The sequence below is a fragment of the Microchirus variegatus genome (genome assembly GCF_963457635.1).
Source record: "Microchirus variegatus genome assembly, chromosome: 5".
Classification (NCBI taxonomy): domain Eukaryota; kingdom Metazoa; phylum Chordata; class Actinopteri; order Pleuronectiformes; family Soleidae; genus Microchirus; species Microchirus variegatus.
The window spans coordinates 4,947,103-4,959,429 of NC_139806.1; the positions used below are offsets into that span (position 1 = coordinate 4,947,103).

At 41.8% G+C, this 12,327-nt stretch overlaps 2 protein-coding genes across 2 annotated transcripts; both read right to left on the bottom strand.

The window, feature by feature from the left end:
* Positions 1-2,079: 2,079 nt before the first annotated feature.
* On the bottom strand, positions 2,080-2,391 carry LOC310927638 (histone H4; the record flags this gene model as incomplete). Its single annotated transcript, XM_083889990.1, has 1 exon — positions 2,080-2,391. The coding sequence occupies one exon, from the start codon at positions 2,389-2,391 to the stop codon at positions 2,080-2,082; it is 312 nt and encodes a 103-aa protein (XP_083746116.1).
* A 774-nt stretch (positions 2,392-3,165) lies between these two features.
* bpnt2 (3'(2'), 5'-bisphosphate nucleotidase 2) lies at positions 3,166-11,934 on the bottom strand. Its single transcript, XM_083890286.1, has 8 exons — positions 11,415-11,934; positions 9,850-9,922; positions 9,554-9,700; positions 8,789-8,948; positions 6,395-6,490; positions 6,134-6,295; positions 5,224-5,358; positions 3,166-5,092 (listed from the first exon to the last, which is right to left on the bottom strand). The coding sequence occupies exons 1-8, from the start codon at positions 11,531-11,533 to the stop codon at positions 4,950-4,952; spliced, it is 1,035 nt and encodes a 344-aa protein (XP_083746412.1). The 5' UTR covers positions 11,534-11,934; the 3' UTR covers positions 3,166-4,949.
* Between the last annotated feature and the right edge of the window lie 393 nt (positions 11,935-12,327).

Genomic DNA, 12,327 nt, shown 5'->3' on the forward strand with positions numbered 1-12,327 from the left:
ACTCCCATCATGCCTTTCGCTGTTCATGTACGCGCCGAGCAAGTCGATAACGCGGACGGCTCGTTCACATAGCCGAGAGGAATTATGGTAGGGACACTACTGCGCATGCTCTATGGGCCCCATAACCCGGAAATAAACGCGGAAGTCAAAAACTTTTTTGGCATATGCGCTGGGTGAGCAGCTTCATAGGAATGAAGGGAAGCGAAGGGGCGGAGCTCTATCCAGTTCATATTATTAGGGCCCTATGATTTCTGTGTTAACGGAATCGCGGACGGAATCGCGGAATTGGCCAATAAAAACGGAATCTAATGTTAAATGCGGAATATTGCGGAAATTGACATAATGTGACTGAAATGCTGTCATCGTGAGGAGAAGGAACGTTTGTCTGGAGAAATGTTCCGGGGCAGGATCATTCGTGGCACCACCCGTGCATCTCCTCACAAACACTTACCCGGTCAGGGTTTCCCCCAGTGCGTGTTGCTTGTTTATTTACTTTATATACACTTTTTTTTCTAAACCGCGAAACAAGTGCGCTGCGCCCGCATGTAACCGGCGAGCGTCCCCTTGTCCAGGTGCCGATTGAAACTCAAGTCACACCATCAAATACGCGATTATTATGTTATATTTTTATTGTCAATAAAGATGTTATATTTAGGAATGCACCGATAATTCGGCGGCCGAACCACGGCGAGTAAACTGTGGAACATCACCTGTTAAATGCTGGAAAGTCTCTGCGCAAAAGTGAAACTTATGAACTCCCCGCAACTTTCACTTCACAGCAGAGAACATTCTCTCTCTTTGAACAGTTAACTAAAGACATCGGCTCATCTGATGCATCTGTTATTCCCTTAATTGCAGAGTTATAGGGATAATAATGCGTGTAGAGAAATGATCCAGACGGATACGGAGAAGCGGACGGCGCAGGAGAGGGAGAAGAGTACAGCGCAGGGGCGGTGCGCAGAAATCCGTCTGCACCAGATGAGGGGGCACTACCACTTTTTTATTTATGTTAATTATTTTAATTTTAAATGTGACCAGCATTGCATGGCTTGTTTTAAGATTCACTGGCATTTACTTTAGTGAAAACAATTGAACAATTGAGAAGTCAGTGGACATTTTATACACCGACACAAAAAGCACACATTATATGGTGGTAAAGTAAGTATAAAAGGTAATAAAAAAAAACAGAATAAAAAAAAATTTCAACGGAAAAAACAGAATAAAAAAAAATTAAAGCGGAAAAAACGGAATTTGGAAAAAAATAAAACGGATTTCATAGGGCCCTATATTATACATCCATGGCATGGAAATAAATGTTAATGAGCGCCGAATAAACAACTAAAACCTGCTTTGTCATAATATTTTAAAAATGTAAACAAAACCCCCTCATTGTCTTCATTTATTCACATTTCTCATGAAGTTTTCATATCGTACGGTTCACTGACAGCAGCGCTGTTCCCGAGACGCCACATGACCGCGCTTGGCTGTGCTCGTGCAAAGCTGTGACGTCACTGAGAAATAAGATTTGTCTGGACTTTTTATGGCCTTTAGGAATGTTTTTCAAACATGAAACTCCATAATTAAAAATATAGAATATAAAGATGTATAAAAGCTCGTGTCCATGTCTCGAGGTGTCCTGTGGACACTTTTACACGCGTCTCTTTTACTATTGCGGTCAATGGGAAAATTGCTTTCTGGCCTCCATGGGATTTTTTGTTGCAGTACCCACAGTGGCCACCATGCACAAATTGTCTTCAAGGCAAAGGGGGCGGAGCTCTATCCAGTTCATACTATACATCCTTGGGCGCTACGTTTAAACGAGTGCGCCGATTAATTGGGTCCGGGCCACGATAAACAGTTCCGCATTTATAAAACTAAATTAGTCCGTGCATCTAGGAACCTAGATGCATTAAAGAAAAAACCAACCGTCAATGTGGAACAATTTATAAATGCATTGTTGTTATGAATCTGGTCATGTATAAACATATTTATAAACATTAGGATTGCGAATTCTAAGAGACAAAGTGGTTGGCTCTTAAAAGAGCCGTTGTTGTTGTTTTGTTTGAGGCCAAAGTGAGTTTAACCGCCGAAGCCGTACAGAGTTCTTCCCTGTCTCTTCAGAGCATAAACCACGTCCATGGCGGTCACAGTCTTCCTCTTGGCGTGCTCGGTGTAGGTAACGGCGTCGCGGATCACGTTCTCCAGGAAAACCTTGAGCACACCGCGAGTCTCCTCGTAGATCAGACCAGAGATTCGCTTCACTCCGCCGCGGCGAGCCAGACGGCGGATGGCGGGCTTGGTGATTCCCTGGATGTTATCACGGAGAACTTTGCGGTGACGCTTAGCGCCGCCTTTGCCGAGACCTTTTCCACCTTTTCCTCGTCCACTCATTTTTGCTTGTTGTTGATAGAGTTCACAAAGAGATGTGATGCATTATGCTGAGATTCACGGCTATTCAAAGGCTGATTGAGGACCTGTTTGAAGACAGAGGCGCCATATTCTTCTTCTGTGGGTTAACATGGTGGAAAAAGGAGTCTATGGTGCAGCAGCGCCCCCAACAGGAGAAGACAGTCAGTGACGCCACTGTTTGAGCTCCAAATGACCTAATTACTGCACTTCTCATGAATTATGTATTTACAGGATGAGTCAAAGCAACAAATAAAAAAAAAGCTGTGTTTTATGTGTTTCTTGAAGTAGTTCTGTCTGGTTTCAAGTCTGCTCAGTGTTAATGTTTATCATAATCCAGAGAAACAGACAGATACAAATGGTTTAATCTGCACAAAAGTCCCTGATGGGGAAAAATGTATGTGTTTTATACAGGATGTTTTTCCTAATATGAACTCAGACCTCATCTGGGACCAAAGCCTGGTCCTAAAGAGTCAGGACCTGATTTCCGACAGCTGTGACCAGAATCTCGTCAGTTTGGTGAGGATAACTGGTCTCTTAAGTCTGTATTCATGGAATGAAATGAAAGATAATTGCATGCATCTATGCATGTGTGTGTTCTCCACTGTCACTTATTATTTGTGTAGTTTTCATAACAGAAATCGAACCTTGGTATTAAACATCAGGGCTGTTTTGGTTTGCCTGTAAAAAGAAAAACGTAAATGGGACAAGGAATCAGCTTCTCCCAAAAGCAACAAAAACACAAACGTTACAAGTTAATGAATTAATTTAAGTAAATTACATCTTTATTATGACCAACTTAATAAACAGTGATTTCATGTCGTCAGAGGCGACAAACTCAAAGTTTAAGTGTTTTCACTTTGTGCTTCAGCAGAAACAGACAAAGCACTCGCCAGATTATTACAAATATACAAAGGAATTAATGATGGGAGACTGGTAAAATGAAGACATTACTTAAGATGAAGACAAGAAATATTACTTGCACTTTGCAGTTTTCTTTCAAATCTTTAAGCTTTTTCCTTTTCCCTTTTTAAAGGTCCCATATTATACCCTATTAACCCAAGTTAAACTAGGTCCTGGTGCCCTAATGAACATGTCTGTGTCATGCTTTAGTCAAAATATCAATCACCAATCATTTTAATGCTAAAAGCAGCCATTTGCCTACAACTTGGTGAACCTACTCCTCTCTGGACCTTGTGAAATAATATTTGTAATAATTATTGTTGTTTTATATACACTATATGGACACAAGTATTGCGACGCCTGACTATAACACCAGCAGGACTGTAATGACGTATTAAAATACATATACAGTACTTGAACGTGGACTTGGTCCCTCCCTCCCGCTAGAACAGCTTTTACACTTCTTGGAAGACTTTCCTGTCAGATTTTCAAGTGTTTCTACATGTGAATGTGTGTCCATTCATTCTGTAGAGCATTCATGAGGTTCAGGCACCAACTGTTGGACGTGAAGTTCCGGTTCACAACCTCTGTGTCCCGGTTCACCCCAAAGGCGCTCGATCGAGACAAGTCAAGCAGTCGAGTTCTTCCACACTGAACTCAAAGTCAAACCGTGTCTTCGTAGTCCTGTATACGTCTTCCTCAAACTGTTGCCACAAAGTTGAAAGCAAAGCATTGTCCAAAATGTCCGTCTTGGTATGCTGAAGTTTTAAGATTGTCCCATCCTTTGGAGATTAGGGGCCTAAAGACCAAACACCTGAAGTCAATACTTCAAATACTTGTGTCCATATAATGAAGGTGGAGTTTTCTCTTCGTGCTTTGAAGCAGCAGAACATTTAAGCTTAAAATAAATTGCTTTTGTTGGTGGTTTCACTAACTGACCTGAGTTAATGCTATGAATAATAGACCTGGGCCACACTGGACGCACACACCTGTTTACACAGTGAGTGTCTGCTGTTTGCCTTAAATGGCCATAAATAATCATTCTTAATACGTCCATGTACTTGACTGAATGCAGGGTTCTTCACGAATGAAGCAATTATTTCACAATAAAAGCCTTGTACACACACACGCACACAACAAAACATAAGAGTATTCAGGTAATAGAAATGGTGCTTTTACTCTGAAAAATGTACTGTAGAGAGACACGGACATCATCATGTGACACGTGGAGTGAAGGAGAGTTCAGGCTCGTTCTGAAGACGTTCTGCTGGAGTGTGGCCAAAGTCTTACGTGTTTAAGATGAAATCACACAAAGAAAGCATCTGTAATGTTCAATATTGTGCTTCTCGGGATAATATTTCACATTTTTTGTTCGACTGTCCTGTCACGGTGAAGGAAAACAGATTGTGGGGACGACGTCTGTTGTTTCGTGTTCACTGTGTGTGTGTGTGTGTGTGCGCGAGTCACTGCAGTAGTTTCCAGTTCCTCAGTTCTGCTCAAAGACCAGTAACCGTGAATCCAAAGCCATATGACTGGTAGATGTTTTGGGGTGACGAAGCCGTGCAGCCTGGTAATATTAGCAAGACAGATTGTAGTTTTTGTTTTGCCCTCTTCACGACCTGACGACCTTACAGTCTTTTTCAGTTCTTCGCTGGGTCCCAGTTTGGTAGTTTCTCCAGAACGGCCTTGTGGTCAACACTAACACTGGCTGCCAGGCCTTCTTTGTTGAGTTCGGATCCACTGTAGTCGATGAAGTCGCCCTTTAGAGTCGTCATGTGGCCTCCTACAGGTCAGAAACATGAGCTGTTTTTAGTGCAGTCAACTTTTTGGTCCGGCAATCATTTTGTTGAGAAGCAAATCAGCGAACGCGACAAAGGAAACAAACAAAGAGGAAATAACGGCTGTTGTATTTACCCAGTTCAGTCAGCAGAGCTGCACCAGCACAGATGTCCCACTTCTTAATGAAGGTGATGTGGATGTAAACGTCTGCCTGCTCTATAGGAGCTTTTTCACTCGCAGGCATCTCTAGGAGTGCCAGAACCTTGTAACCTGAGAGAGAGAGAGCGACACACAAAGAGAGAACGCGTGGTCGTCATTTATGTCTGCAATTTTAACGTCAACTCCGTTTCAACAACTTCCAGCCGCAATATAAATGAAACGCTCCACCATAAGAAAAGAGCTGCAAATCTGTGACTTAGTGACGCAACACGAGAACATAGAACATGTGTTATATCACTCGGCTTAGCAGAGGGTTAACAAAGAGAGGTTATTAAGAGTGGAACAGATATCCCTGAACCATTTTCAAATTTAACCGGCATATCAGTGTGTGTAAAACACAAAAATAAAGCAAAAATCTTTTTTGTTTTTCTGCATATTCAGTTCTATTTGAGTGTTTCTTTTAGTTATAGTAGTTAAATAAAAGTAGTTTTTTTTAAATATCAAGGTGCAAAAAACAGGTTGGGTAGCACTTTCCATTACATTACATGGATATTTATTAGGAAATAACATGGTGGTGTTAGAGTACAATTATCTCCTAATTACTATCTTTAACTATCGGGTTAGAAATAAGATATTATTCCTATAATATTACCTTCCAATTCCCAAAAAATTACCATGGTGTAAGACTGTAATTTAAAATGTTGACAGTGTTTTCATAATTGTTTAAAGCATGTAATGAATGAATGATATGTGTATATATATGGGGTAGGGTTATATATATATATGTGTGTGTGTATATATATATATATATAAATATGTGTGTGTATGTATATATATATATATATATATATATATATATAATATAGAGAAATCATTCTTTACTCACCAGCTCCACCTGCTGGTGTAATTTTTGTGTCGTTTCCAAAAGCGTTGTGAATATAATTGGTCACTTTTCCAGAGTGGGAACGCGACACGATCACACTCGGTGGGTCGATCTTATAAGACGAGCGTGGACGCACATTTGCCCCCTGACCCACGATCGCCCAGGCTGGAGGAGGAGATTTAACAGACTGGGTAATTCAAAGGTTACAACAGACAAAAGTAAAATACAATAACTCCAAAATCTGTCTGAGAGAAGAGAACCTACCAGTGAAGCCAGTGAACGGCTGATGGATGACGCCAATGACTGGTTTACCGTCGACGGCCACGCAAACCATGGTGGTCACATACTGAACAAGGTTCTCTGTGGAGAGAGTTCTGTGTTTACATGACGTTTAGCCGCTTCTTGGACAGGCGGGTGTGATATGTTGTTGTCCATTCAGCTTTGTTTGACAAAGGAGGTGGAGATAAAACATTATATTGCTGTGGATTCTTTATCATCCCTGAGTCAACTATTGCTGTTTGTGTTGTCATCTGCTGGTAATTATCACAACAACAACAACCACACAGTGTCAAGTAAAGTGCCGAAGGATCCCAAGTACAGAATAATTGCAACTTTGGGGAAAAAAATAATGTGATCTCAACCAAACGTGCCACTTTTGAAATACCAGGACAATGTGTGAATAAAATATAGAATATTATTGACATCTGATGTCTAATTTACAGGACTGACTTAACTGGAACAATTCACTATTCTCAGATATTTGGTCGCAGACACAAACTGGACAGACCAGTTCGGCTGCATCTCCTCAGCTTTTATTTCTTTTAGCCATCAAACAGGTTTGCTGTGACTATGAAACACGCTGGATGTGGGAGGCTGCGAGGCAAGCAGGACTAAAAATACTGCTGCAGTTCACACCTGTTTAAAGTCGACATATTATAGCCTATTTCTACAGGTTAACCTAGTTCCCTGGTGTCCTAATGAACATGTCTGTGACATGCTTTGGTCCAAAGACCTTAAGGATTAAGCACCACAGCAGTTCAATCACTCTTCCAAAACAGCCCTGTTCAGAACTCTCGCTTTTGAGTGCCTGTCTCTTTAAATATGCAAATGAGACACAGGAAACTACATCAGCGTCACTGAGGCTAACGGCAGCTAACAGGAGTTAGCATTTGGAAAAGCCATAATTTGCCGACTCTAGCCGGCACATTGCCGTCATATATAAAATGTAAATCCTCTGAGGCTGGCAGTTTGTGTAGAACTCTGTGCTGCACTGTGCAGCCAAGATTTTTAGGGACAAAGCGGAGCTCCGCGAGACAATAATTCCAGGAATGTCTTATTGTGGCGTAGCAATGAGTGCGGAAGTCAACACCGCGTGTTTTATCTGTGTTTATCAGTGTTTTTCACACTTTGCCGACTCATAGGGCCTCCAGAGTCCCAAATATAAGGATTAAAATGATTTAAAAAAAAGTTTATTATATGTCTCCTTTCACACACATCTAGAATAATGAAAACATCAACATCTTAATCCACGAGTAAACTTGACACTAGAGCTGAAACAATGAATAAATCGTTCTCTACTATTTTCTGGATTCTTTGCTCTATAAGAAAATCATTCAAACTGAATCATTTTGGTTTGTGGACAAAACCAGACATTTGAGAAACACTGATCAACATTCTTGGACATTTTACGGAATCAACATCCATCCTCATGTATGACTGTTCACACCTGACATTTAAATGTCCTGGCAGTCACCTGTGACCACATCAGATCCTCGCCCTTCATTCAAACGCGCACTAATGTCACGACTGATTGCAAGACGAAATTAACACTGAAAAATTGTTTGGACCAGTAGAAAAAGAAAGTCAAAACAGTTGTGGTGGAGGTTATGTCAGTTCACAGGACATTGACAGTAAAGGAGGAGGTTGCAGAGTGTGTTCATTCATTGGCTTTAAGAACACAGCACACAGCTTTTCTTTAACAATGTTCCATCACTATACACAGCTGCACCAACACCAGTTGGAAAAACTGGTGTACAGTTAGAAAAATGCAAAAACAAACATGACGTCAATGTGTGTTTGAATAAAGAGCAAGGGCAACAACGCCGCATCACATCAAAGGGGAAGCATCCAGGATGTGTTTTTAAATACAGTGTCAATATAATGGGTGGAGTGTTGGACTGTTGTGTGTGAACTGAGGACGTCGTCAGTCTATGTTTATCCGGTGAGAGTGGTTAGTAATTTACGAGCCTGAGAATAACATCCATCCGTCCTTTATCTACCGCTTTATCCTCCACCGGAGGGTCACGGGGCCGCTGTGCCTATCTCAGCTGACATAGAGCGATAGGCGGGGTCACACCCTGGACAGTTCGCCAGTCCATCACAGGGACACATGGAGCCAAAAAGGTTCCAACCGTGGATTGAGAATATTCACATTTAAGCTAAATCAATCAGAAATCTTGTTTTAATCATGAAAAAAGCTTCAAACCCATTAATCGATTATCAAAATAGCTGATGATTAATTGTTTCAGCTCTACACTACACCAACCGTGTGGCCTCAGAACCTTGTTCTAGTGAAGTTCTTATAGAGTCTTAGATTACAAGTTGTACAGCATTTACAGCTGGGACATTATTATACACAACACATGTTCCTGTTCTCACCTGTATACTCCTGTGTGGCGTCTAGAGGGTCGATCCACACCGTGACGCTGTCAGCGGGAACCTCCTTGCCTTTTTTGATCTTTTCTAAAATATCAGCTGGAACGTTACGGCTCCAGGCTGCTTCTGTATCCACCACGTTGTCATGTTCCTCGCTGTACACCTGACAACAAACACATGCAGACAGAATTATGATCATGTCTCCCCCCCCCCCCCCCCCGTTTTCTCTGTATGTGAATAAAAATGAGAAACGCCCATCCTTCAGGGCTCGATTTGGAAATTCAAACACCCATAAGCCAGAGGTGTTTGTTTCTGGGTCTGGGTATGAAAAAACATTTTCCATTTCATAATCAAAATTTATTTGGATCTGATATCAACTTGTAAAATCCTCAGATTGATCTTTTAATATATAACATTTCCTATTAGATTATTAGACTATTAGGAGACAATAAGAGTGGACTTGATAGTGTCACGCTGTGCATTTTAATGATGTACCAGGTTAGTAATATTTGAGTTTTGCACAATTTGCAGCGCAAACTGTGTGAAAATCTCTTTCATGGCCAAAAGGACCTTGTGAATCTGAATACCCAGGCCTAATGAGAACAGAGGGCCACAGTCAGATCATTCTCCAGTGCTGAAACTGCCTGGTTAGGTCAGACACGGGTCGGGCAGTTGGATCAGGGGTCAGAAGTTGGTTTGGACACAACACAGTTTAACGGGTTGTATTTCATCTTGCATATAAAAAGCAACACAGTGTTTGTGGCTCACCGTGACGTCAGGGAAAGTGTTGTGGATGAGGTTATACATCTTCCTGTGAGACTGCAGGTCGCCCATAGTCAGAGGGTCATTGGCTCCTTCCTTCGTCTTGCCCTTTGACTGCTCCTGCAGACTATTGTCACTGCGCACCTTCTTCACCTGCAGAGGAGAAAACACGGTGCCACAGGTACAGTTTAACCACCTTTGATTTAGTTTGTGTTGTCTTTAAAGATATTTGAAAATCCTGTGTGCAGACAAACACAGAGAACCCGCTTAACCTGACCTGTCCGAGATAAAAGCGGTTTTACCTCTTTGCCACCGAGTACTGCCGCCTCCACTGAGACAGCCAGCAGGTCCCTCAGATCCACATTTCTCTTCTGACTGCAGAGACAAGCGTACAAGAAAGGAATGCGTGACACCACAGAACAGCAGCCAAGAGGAAAAATAACTTTCCTCACACACAAACACAAGTAAACCGCGCATCTGCTAGAAGGCATGCAAGGCGCTGAACAATGACACCGCGTCAAAGGACGCAAATAAAATTACTCATAATATTTACTAATTTACAACCAAATAATTGCAACATATGACATTTGTATAGTTTGTGTGGACGAAAACATACAATTTCCCATTTATATTTAATAAAACGTACATTTTCCCTGAAGACAAAGCGGAAGAAACCATTAAACAGTCACCAGGTGGCGACTCCACTGGTTGCAAAGACAAATGAATGTCTATGGAAAATTAGCCTACTTCCAATTTGCCATTTGATTTAAAGGAGATATTTTTTTCTGAGAAAATGGTCTCAATTTCAAATATTGTGAATGTTTGAAATTGGGAATTGGGAGAATGTCTCCCATGGAGTTAGCATGTTCTGCCTGTGTGAGCGTGGGTTTTCTCCAGGTTCTCCAGCGTTCTTCCACAGTCCAAAAACATGCAATATGTGGATAATTTATATTGGACACTTTAAATCATTGGTTCTCAAAGTGCGGCCCGGGGGCCAATGGCGGCCCGCAGAAACATTTCTGGCGGCCCCGCAATGAATTACAGTTGATAGTTTCAATCCAGAAGCTACTAAGCTTGTTAAATGTTTATTGGACATTACTGGATACAGACCAATAAGTGTAAACAAAAATACTGGGTATTTACCTGGTTTCTATATGGTGAATTTTAGTGTACTATTGGGTTATAAGCTGGTAATAAGCAGATAGCTACAGCCCCCAATTACTAGCTATTTACCCAGTAAATATATGGTAACAGAAATGTGTTACTTGGTATTAACCTGTAATTAGAAGGTAAGAACAATGGCCAAAATACTGGGTAATTACCCAGTAAATTATAAACATTATTATATTAATGCTTAACTGCAATCTGGTTATTAAAATTATTACAAATGGGATTTCTTTCTGGGGCTTTTTCCTCTGGTGGCCCTCAGTCCAATGTTGGGTTCCTAAATTGGCCCTCAGGTATCAAAACTCTGAGAACCCCTGCTTTAAATTGACCATAGGTGTGAGAGTGGATGGTTGTGATGAACTGGTGAAATGTCCAGGGTTGTACCCCACCTATCGCCCTATGACCCTCATGTGTTGGATAAAGCAGTAGAAAAAATAGTTGGATGGATGTTCCCATTTGTAGAATATATGATAAAGCACATCTGTGTGCGTGAGTGAGTAATCCATTGCTTTCCAACTCTGGTTAACACTGACAAAAACGTTATATATAAGGATACTTGGCAGCTGGAGGTTTTAGCTGTGGCCGTTCATTAAAGTAGAAATGAAAACACGATTTTAATCACAATTTGATTTTCAGCAATTCGATGTAATAGGACTGTACACGACCATGTCAGCAGGTTACACGGAGAGAAGACACTGACCTGAAAGCAGCCAGGCGGCTGGTGATCACCCCGGCATACAGGTGGTAGATGATGCCGACGGCGAGAAGGCAAAACACCCCGACGCCGAGCGGTGACAGCCGGACACCCATCGGAGCCATGTCCGCAGTACGAGCGTCTGAAGTTTTAACCTAGTAGCGTGAGCTGTGGGTGACGTGGCTGACACACACACACACACACGCACACACACACAGATAAAGTCCGTCACACAGTGACAACTGTCTCAACCTGTCAAACAACCACCACACTCTCACACACACACATACACACACACACACACACACACACAGGCTAATTCCGAGTGGTTGCTAGCATCGCGCTACGTCCTCGCGCTCTACAACAGACGGCCGTGACAGAGTTTGCGGTGACATGCCGTTTCTGACGCCGCGTGTGGCCGCTCCGTAATGTCGTGGCGGTTCACGGACAGGGGGTTTGGGCCGAGTGTTCCGTGTTTCTGGAGGCAGCAGTGAGACAACAGTCACCCCTCTGTTCAATCATCTTCTTCCCCCCTCTCTCGTCTACGCTGCCGTAACCGTACGCTACGTACGCTACGTACGCAGCAGCGTCAGGTCACACTTCACTTCCGGGTCACCAAAAAAAATGTATGTATGGAAGCCTGTTTACGCCACTTGAAAATTACAACTTTATATTGGTACGTCATTCAATATTCATAATAATATACTATTTAATAATAATTTAATATTAACTCAAAATTATGAGATGCTAAATCTTAATAATGAGATTCAACTCAATTCAATTTTATTTGTAAATAATCACAACATACATCATCTCAAGGCATTGTACCTTATGCAGAGCAGAGAAGCCCAACAAATCACACAATGAACAAGCAAAAAACTCCCTTTTAACAGGAAGAAATCTCAGAAACAGACTCAAA

Coding starts and splice junctions, on each gene's coding strand:
- bpnt2 (XM_083890286.1), bottom strand. CDS start 11,533: ATGGCTCCGATGGGTGTCCGGCTGTCACCGCTCGGCGTCGGGGTGTTT. Junction 6,491..8,788: donor CGCCACACAGGAGTATACAG/GTGAGAACAGGA, acceptor CTCTCTCCACAG/AGAACCTTGTTCAGTATGTG. Junction 5,093..5,223: donor AGCTCTGCTGACTGAACTGG/GTAAATACAACA, acceptor TCTGACCTGTAG/GAGGCCACATGACGACTCTA.